The sequence below is a fragment of the Podarcis cretensis genome, assembly GCF_951804945.1.
Source record: "Podarcis cretensis genome assembly, chromosome: 7".
Taxonomy (NCBI): domain Eukaryota; kingdom Metazoa; phylum Chordata; class Lepidosauria; order Squamata; family Lacertidae; genus Podarcis; species Podarcis cretensis.
Window position 1 is genome coordinate 48,815,379 of NC_137176.1, and position 9,602 is coordinate 48,824,980.

At 40.7% G+C, this 9,602-nt stretch overlaps 1 protein-coding gene across 1 annotated transcript in view; it reads left to right on the forward strand.

Annotated features, from left to right (window-relative positions):
* TAF4B (TATA-box binding protein associated factor 4b) overlaps window positions 1–7,263 on the forward strand; it is a 51,237-nt gene extending 43,974 nt beyond the window's left edge. The window contains exon 15 of the mRNA XM_079982670.1: window positions 6,227–7,263. Coding sequence (XP_079838796.1) covers window positions 6,227–6,370 — 144 coding nt within the window. The 3' untranslated portion in view covers window positions 6,371–7,263. The remainder of the gene's footprint in view (window positions 1–6,226) is intronic.
* Window positions 7,264–9,602: the final 2,339 nt, after the last annotated feature.

Consider the following 9,602-nt stretch of genomic DNA (forward strand, 5'->3'; position numbering starts at 1 on the left):
CCAGAAAGAAACTTGTGTCTTCGTAACAGTTCAAGCCCCCTTAAGCGCTGACTCTCGTGGTTGTGGAATAATGCACAAATTGACTGACTTTCAGCTAATTGTGCAGACAAATCTAGAGCAGGGCTGTGGAACCTACTGCTGCCCCATCATCCTTGACCGTAGGGCATGCTGGCTGGGCTGATAGGAATTATAGTCCAACAGCCTCTGGAGGATTGCAGATTCCTTACTCCTGGATTCAGAAGCTTGTCAGCTTCCTTGACTTGCATGCTGACTGAGTCCCCTCAATTGTAAGTGCTTGGTATATCTTGGGACTCTCTGTAACTGATACACAGTCTCATTGGAAGAGACTAGGAAGTAACAAATGTGTTGTATGTCACATCTGTCAGTGGATGGTGGAGTTTCAGTTTCATCTCTGAATTTCGTAGAAGGTTGTCAGTTTGGGCCACACTCACGACGTCAGATGTTTGCCTGTAAATTGGCTAAAATATTCTAGACTGCCATTTATAGGTTTAAGCAGTGCAGCTCACAGGCCCATAGAATGCCATTCCTGTACAGAGATGAACTTAATTATTTTCTTGTGTGAAAGATATCTGCAATTTAAATGACTAATTGTATTGTAGCTCTGGGCTAAACATATTGATAACACAAACGTTGATGACATGTGAAGGGTCAAGAGTTTTATAATTTAGTTGATGATATATTGCCTAAAATGATGTGGCAAAGAGCCAGAATATTTCAGTTTAATAATCGTCTATTAAGTTAACATGACACATTTTGTACAGTATTTGTTACCTCCAGGTACAGATTAAGGATCTGATGCAGCCACAGATAGTGACATGTAAGCATGAATCTTGGGCATAATCATGAGTAAACTGACACTACATTTCCAGTAATTTGTCTCAATATGTAAAACACTCTGTTGGTTACATTTGAAAGGACTTGTAGAAATGTCACAATATAAGTTGGGGGAGGAAAGCTACACAACAGAATATTAATACCTAGTCTCTTGCAGATCTTTGACAGTTTAGTGAAGTTCCAGCATGAGTGAAGATAATTAGATCATAAACATACACATTTATTCCTAAATTGTTCAAGTGAAAACATGTCTGTCATGCCATGAGGTGTCCTAAGAGTTATCATTCTCCTTTTTAAAAATCAAAAGTGCTGTATAGTATTTTCATTTACTTATTTTACTGTCAGAGAGCTGTCTTGGAGACTTTTTCATCCCAGTAAGAAATAGAAGGTCAACTGAAGTTCTTTCTAAGTGTTGCTTTTCAACATGGCACATTGATGGAGCACCTCACAGTGGTGCTGTGGGCACTTGACCTGTAGAAGAAGAAGAAAAAAAAAGCAGAATTCTCTGGTTTGAAGCATGTTTTCCACTTTACAATCTCTTGGCAACTGAAGTTTGTTTCGTTTTCAGAATTCTGGTTTCATTGTGAAACCCTAATCTTGCATTGGCTAATAAAAACCTTAAAGGAAGTTGTCTTACATGAGATTTCTACTGGTTTTATTTTATATTTTTTAAAAAGCCAGTGTAGGTTTAAAACTTTTTCAAAAAACAAAATGCAGCACAGCATAAGGTTGCCATATTTCAAAAAGTTAAAAATCCGGACACAAAAGCTGTTGAGCTTTTTTTGTATTTCATTTGGCCAAAGTTTGCTGCGTAGATTTCTCATGAAAATATTCTGCAATTGACTTGATGGGGAGAGTGAAAGAAATTCCACTGTTTGGCTAACTCAAGCTTATCTGCCAACGATAAATGAGAAACAAGGGTGGATCTCTTACCTGGCATGACTTCATTACATGTATGTATTGTACATGCATAAGAAAACATATAAATGCTTTTGGAACAAATTGCAGAACCTTTAAATTTAATGCTCATTCTTCTGATCGACTCTTGAGAATGGATACTATATAATTGTATTTTTGCCCCTTGAGTATTTCTTGGACCAGTGATGATTAGCTTAGTCCATCAACCATGTAACATTATTGCTAATGTCTGTTAACTTTGTATTTGTCATGCTAACTATTAAAAGAATGCAGCAAATTGTTGGCTGGATTCGAGGAAGGATGGTGTCTGTGATACGACTCATCAGCTTTCATATACAGCAGCAGGAAAACGAAAACCTTGCTACAGCTTCACATTCTCACAATGTGGAAAAGCACACTTTTATTTATTAAATTTGTATCCTGCCCTGCCGCCCAAAGGAGGCCAGAGCAACAAACATCAGAATGTTAAACAATACAATTTAAAGTGAAATGAAAACATACTTTAAACAATCTAAAAACATTTTAAAGCAATTAAAGCATCTAAAAAACATAACATGCATACCAGCTTAAACCGGAGACCAATCTGGTTTTGTATATTATTTGGGGGGGGGGGAGCCCTAGATAGGATTTTGCATGACAGTTCTTTTATTTTGGCACATAATGAAAGGCTTGGATAAGTCTCCCAGATTTTATGCCAATCTTCCATTTAGAGTTCAGTTTGCACATCTGTTTCCAAATTCTACATGTAAGCTAAAAGCTATATGGGCTATTGTGTGCATTTGATTAAGTTATCATATTTATCTACTTCATAAAAATATTTCTAGACTGCCCCTCATATAAAATATTGGGGGTGTATGCAACAACATTTAGAAGTACAATAAAACATAATATAAAAGAAAGACAATACAAAATAATCATAAAAATGACGGGCTCATCCTGACAAATTTTAAACAACTCCACACCCATTGTGGGAGAAGCTCAAATCTGTTGCCTTGGGAAAGTTCCCTGAGAGAGACTCAAGTGTTGCTTGGTTAAATAGATGTTGAAGGAAAACTTCACTTAACCTTAACCAACACTCATGGCCAGTAAAAAAAGAGGCGATGGTACTCTGTTCCATCACAGAAAAGGCACTGCTTATATTTGTGCTTTGTGAGAAAACACGTGAATGATGCAAATTCAGTACTTTGAACAGAAGAGAATACATGGGGAAGATATGTAAATTACTGGGCAACCTTGTCTCCAGTGGTATGAGTAGTCTACTTATTGGGCCTGTGAAAGAGAGACTAAAATGAAGGCAACACAAAAAGCAGGACAAATATAATAACCAAGGGTTATATGGTCAGTAAAAACTTGAGATGACAGGGAGAGAGTCAAGTTAAATTATGCTGGGACTGGTTTACGGCATGTATGTACATGTTCAGACACTCTCCCTCAGATTTACAACAGAGTGACTTATTTTAATCCCTATGTAATTGCAGCCAGCACATTCAAACATGGAAGCAGTGGAAGAGGTTTTGGAGCAAAGGGTGTAACATATGCTTCAGAAATTATGCCGTGCATTGAGTAACTGCGAAGAACTAGGGCAGGCAGTCTTTCTCCATTATTTTAATCTACAGAGAAAATCAAGAGAGTGTTATTTGCATGGTTTAGGGTTGGCACCGGTGGGGAGAGCAGGGCTCTTATGCTTTGAACAGCTGTGTGGCAGGCAGAAATTGAACAGGTGAAGTCCTTTCTAGTATAGAAATACAATTATTGTTTTGTCAGAAACATTGCTTGCTTGCTTGCACTTGGCTCCTAATTTATGTTTGTCACCTTCACCCCACGCAAGGGAGGATGATTAGAAGCATACACAAATATGTGTGCTCTTTTGTGAATATGGCAAAATCCATAATCCACATGCGTTGTACTGGTTTAAGAAAATCAAAAACAACCCCCTCATGCTTACCCTCAGGTTGAAAAGATTCCCCATCCTTGCAGTACACACTATCCCACAAGGAAGCCCCACTGAACTCAAACCTCTGAGTAAACCTTACATGAGCTCAAGCTATGACTGTTCTCAAGGGTGGAGAGATGGATCCAGATACGGAGATTGCTCATGGGGAATTTTGAGGTTTTTGTCCTTTACACATTGTTTTTCAAAGGGCTACATGAGAATGAACAGGTTTGTGTGTGAATGCTCAGTTTTAAGCCCTCTAAGCTGGTCTCTGTTTAGAAAGTAAATACTTTCCCCTCCCTAAAGTTATTTGACTTCTGAAGGACATGGCTATTGGATTGCTGAGGAATCCCCTGAGGCTTGTTTCATTTGTAATAATGCCTTGAGCTTTCTGCTGCATCCTGTTGGAGTGACCTCCTCTTCAACCCTGTAGTGGCAGCTGTGCTACAAAGCTAGCCACCCCCCTTGCTTCCCCTCCCCGTAAGGGGTTGTCTTACTTTGAACTGTGACCCTTTTGTGTCTTACCAAGACAAGAGGGACCTCTCTCTCTCCCTGTACATGGCCACGATATTTCTCCCATGCCTATTTTGTTCCAAGCCATTGAACAAATGGAAAGCTTCAAAACGATGGCATTCTTATTTCAGTTTTCAGCTGGTGTTGTCTTGTATCATGTTAGTGGAAGAAATAGTCTTTCTTTTGGGAGAGAAAGCAGGTATCAACTTAAGTCTGTTTGCTGATGTCAAAGTAGTAGCAGTAGCACTTCCTACGGATATACTTCATGCCAATCGCCAAGCGTTTAAATGTGTTGGCTTGTATTGTTTCCCTACTTTCTAAACGAGTCTAAAATTCTTTTGTTCTATATCCTTAAGGTGGTTTGGATTAAATAAAAAAAAACATTTCTGTCCCACTTAAAGCAGCTAATGTTAATAATAACAATATTTTGTATGCTGCCCATCTGACAGGGTTGCCCCAGCCACTCTGGGTGGCTTCCAGCAATAATGAAACCATATACTAAGGTTAGAATCATAGAATCATAGAGTTGGAAGAGACCACAAGGGCCATCGAGTCCAACCCCCTGCCAAGCAGGAAACACCATCAGAGCACTCCTGACATATGGTTGTCAAGCCTCTGCTTAAAGACCTCCAAAGAAGGAGACTCCACCACACTCCTTGGCAGCAAATTCCACTGTCGAACAGCTCTTACTGTCAGGAAGTTCTTCCTAATGTTTAGGTAGAATCTTCTTTCTTGTAGTTTGGATCCATTGCTCTGTGTCCGCTTCTCTGGAGCAGCAGAAAGCAACCTTTCTCCCTCCTCTATGTGACATCCTTTTATATATTTGAACATGGCTATCATATCACCCCTTAACCTCCTCTTCTCCAGGCTAAACATGTCCAGCTCCCTTAGCCGTTCCTCATAAGGCATCGTTTCCAGGCCTTTGACCATTTTGCTTGCCCTCCTCTGGACACGTTCCAGTTTGTCAGTGACCTTCTTGAACTGTGGTGCCCAGAACTGGACACAGTACTCCAGGTGAGGTCTGACCAGAGCAGAATACAGTGGCACTATTACTTCCCTTGATCTAGATGCTATGCTCCTATTGATGCAGCCCAGAATTGCATTGGCTTTTTTAGCTGCCGCGTCACACTGTTGGCTCATGTCAAGTTTGTGGTCAACCAAGACTCCTAGATCCTTTTCACATGTACTGCTCTCAAGCCAGGTGTCACTCATCTTGTATTTGTGCCTCTCATTTTTTTGCCCACGTGCAATACTTTACATTTCTCCCTGTTAAAATTCATCTTGTTTGTTTTGGCCCAGTTCTCTAATCTGTCAAGGTCGTTTTGAAGTGTGATCCTGTCCTCTGGGGTGTTAGCCACCCCTCCCAGTTTGGTGTCATCTGCAAATTTGATCAGGATGCCCTTGAGTCCATCATCCAAGTCGTTGATAAAGATGTTGAATAAGACCGGGCCCAAGACAGAACCCTGTGGCACCCCACAGTTATATGGTCAGTTTTAAAAGCAGTGTGAGAAAGCTTGACATGAAGCCTAAGAAGGTGTTTGCTGTTCTCCTAAAAGTGAAAGTCTCTCTGGCTACCCCATGACCCCTAGGAAAGTTCCACATGCTACCATGGAGGAGCAGCACATGGGCTGTCACACTTTAAACATCTGGGTATTGATAATGGGACCTCTCCAATAGATCTTAAGGCTGGGGTGGAGTTTTTTGAGGTCTCCTTTTGGATATTCAGGATGAGGCCATTTAAGAGCTTTATCCTATTTTTTCCTGAAGACTCTGAACACAATTCTTTGAGAAACGGGTCTCAGCATACTGAATTGCATGTGTTTCCTGCAAAGACAGCTGTGCCCCGTCGAGCAATTGCTTGCATGGGAGACCTCTAAAGTTAGGGCAAATACTAAGGGGTGAAGCTCATGCAGTATAAGATCCTATTGGAGTTGCACTTACGTTGTACAGTGAGTTTTATTTATTTTTAATGACTACTCACCTTTTCTCTCCTTTCTCCTGTTCTAGGGCTTAAACAGATCACCCAGCCTTGCGAAACCAAATCTTCATCCACGAATAACACGCATCTGCCTCAGGGACTTGATATTCTGTATGGAACAAGAAAAAGAGCTGAAGCACTCTCTAGCCTTGTACCGAGCTCTTCTGAAGTAACGGCTAGGCAGTTTGCGTTTGGGTTTGCCACCATTTGTTGCCAAAGAACACCTGTTTGCACTATCTTGAAACCTTGGTTTACAGTGATCACCTGTTTCCTTTTCCTTTTTTCTTAAACGAAGGGAACCACCTAGAACAGTCTACTGGGTGGTTACTAGAAACATGTATGCTGCCTGAATGCACTGGAGACAGAAGGCTTCAGGAGCCTGCGAAGTTCAGTATAAGCGACACTTGTGTCAGTATTTCAATCTGCAATATTATCCCATGAATATTGTGCCTTGTAATGCTGCAGTTGGGGAAGGGTGGTATGACGAATGTATTTAATCACAAACCAGCAGGCAAGCAGCTTGCTAGCGTGTTGCCTACAGGATTCAACCTCGCTAGCTGTCCTAGTTTTTAGAGTTCGCTATAGCTAGCTGGAAGAGAAACCACTTGGGAGCAAGCCAAAGAAGTGCCAAAGTGAGATCTGCAATCTATTGCCTCCAAAGAAAGGGGGACTTCCCAGTGGCATGGCTTGTGCTGCCAGTACTACTGGATGGATGAAGCAAGCTGGAACTGTAAGAGTTCGGGCGAACAGCTTTTGGAAATGTAGTTGCCGAAATCTAAAAGGCAAATCTGGTGGAACACTTAACACAGGCCGATTGCCCTTTCCATTCCATTTCCAGCATAACAATGACTTTGGATGCGTTCGGTTTTGCATCTGTGCAGACTTTAAAGCAGGGAACTATCTTTGAGGCTCTTGCAGTGTGGAACACTGCTTTATGTAAAGTATAGAATATAATTATTTGATCTCCTGCTTCCTACATTATGGGAATCAAAGAGCAGACATACAGTTACCAGGGATTTGATCTTAAACATGAAGTTTGGATGCGATTCCGAAATCCGATTAATAGGGAGAAAAATTCTGCTGTGGCATTTCGTGGGAGAGCACAAAACTCTGCAAGGAGCTGAAGTGATAGTTCTGGTGGACTTTAAAGAGAGCCTGCTGGTTTGCCTGCTGTGAATCACTCCAGAAGAAGTTGGTTGTGGAGAGCCATATGAAGACACCTTTTGCACTTTTCTACAAATTCTGCACTACCCTGTGCACATAATGTATAACATTGGGTGTATACTGGGATGGGTAAGAGATAGCAGCTGAATGTCTTTACCATTAAAGTCTTTATTTTTAAAGGCTTTCAAAGCTTTTGGGTATGCCACCTTACAAATTGGGGAAACCGTCTAACTTAAGACACCAGGACTACTGCAGAATGTTGAGAGGCTCTAATCTAGTTAGTTTCTCTGTTAGAAAAACTGAACTAAGTTAGTTAAACCTACATAGTGAATTATTTGTGTGTGTGAAATGTCAGCAAGATACTGGTGGGATAAGGCAGACAGAAGAAGAAATATAATTGTATAATAAAATGCATAGCTTTACTATTTATGTAAAGTACAGCATTTCCCTGGTTGTGTATTTAGTCTTGCTGACAGATGTTTAAAATTATTTTAAATACTGCATTAAAATAACTATTTTATTAAAAATGTTAACGAGTATTTACTCCATCAAACATCAGAGATGGCATTATTGCATCCAGCACTGTTGTCATGAAGAGCTAGCTGTCAGCACATCAAAGCAGAATGTCCGCAATAGCAGAGAATACTTCAAGAATATAGCTCAATATTTGCATATAGCTTGTGTTAAAGCATTTTTGTCTGCACTGTTCACATGTAAGGTGGGAGTTGGGGTCTTTTTCCTCAAAAGTGCATGTGTGAGAAGTGAAACCAGCCTTTCTTCCCTCTCCCCCATCCCATTTAATTACATTTATATCCTGCCTCTCATCAAGGAACTCCCTCTCCCCCAGGCAGTCTCTCATCCAGGCCCTGACCAGACTCAGACCTGCTTAGCTTCTGTAAGGTAACTGCACCATGTGCCCTCAAACTAGACCTGTAAGGGCTTTATGCAATTATCTCATCACCTAGCTCACCTTTGGTATTGGAACTGAGCTGCAGAAAAATGGCTTGAAAGCAGCAGAACACCATAAGATAAGGGTAGATGAGTGTTGCCATTTGTGAACTTATATGACTGCCCCACACATCTAGTTTGATTTGTTGTTATTAATGAGAACCAGTGTACGTATATCATAGCCTTCCTCCCATGGAAGCCCAGGAGAAAGGAGGAATTAAGCACGTCTTCTGTCACCTTATCACATCGTAAGCCAAGCCAGTAATCCCCAAACATTGCAATAGAGGTGGGCAAGTGTGCTGTGTGAAATTGTGCCCTGTGAGCCACTGACAAAGGCTACTTGCTGCAGCTCTGCACAATTAGCTCTTCTAACCTTCCAGTTGTTCTTTGTGAGAAGGTAATCCCTTATGCCAGGGACGGGGAATCAGCGATCCTCCAAATTTTTCTTGACTCGCAACTCTGTTCTCCTAGGGATGTCATTCCCCTGAATGTGAAGATTCTGATCTAGTTGTTTAAATTCTTCTTGTGAGTGTTCTTAATGTTTTGATGGGACCATATTTAAATTACATATGGATACAGTTCCATCAAAGCATTAAAGGCACCCACAATTAAAATATACAGTGAAACAAACCTGCTAAAAGTATAGGGGTTAAAACAAGATCAGAATGTTCAAGTTCAGGGGAATGTTTATCAAAACAGGTATGTCTTCAAGATTCAGAAAAATGCCCCACTAATAAGGCCGCCTGTATTTCTGCAAGGAGGACATTCCACAACACTGGTACCACCAGTGCAAAAAGCCTCTGTGCCTCTTATTTTAATGTAGCTTAACTACCAGATATTGAAGGAAACCAATCATGTTGGGTCAGAGGTGTATCTCAAAACACCAGTTGTTTCCACTGATTATGCTTGGGCTTGGTCCAAGTCCTTTCCTGGTGGTAACTTTGTTAATGATCAAACCTTTTAAATTGTGGACTGGCAGGTTGTTCAGATAGGGATAACTAGTTTACTCTTTGATGCTACAATTTAAGCAGATAAACTTACCTCCAATAACAACAGCAACTTTAATTTGGAGGTCCTGGGACTTGATTTGCTCAGGTCTGAATGGGATGACTACAAAGATTCCCAAAATCTCTTTATTAGCTGACATTGTTATTATGGGTTCCTTGCTATAGCCAGAGGATTGGTCCTGCGGTCAGCTAGCATTAGGTGTAGGTATAAAACAAGTTTTGAAAAGGGAACTGTTAGATGAGAAAATGAGCTTGCATCTAGGATTTGATAGTCCAGCAGCTGAGA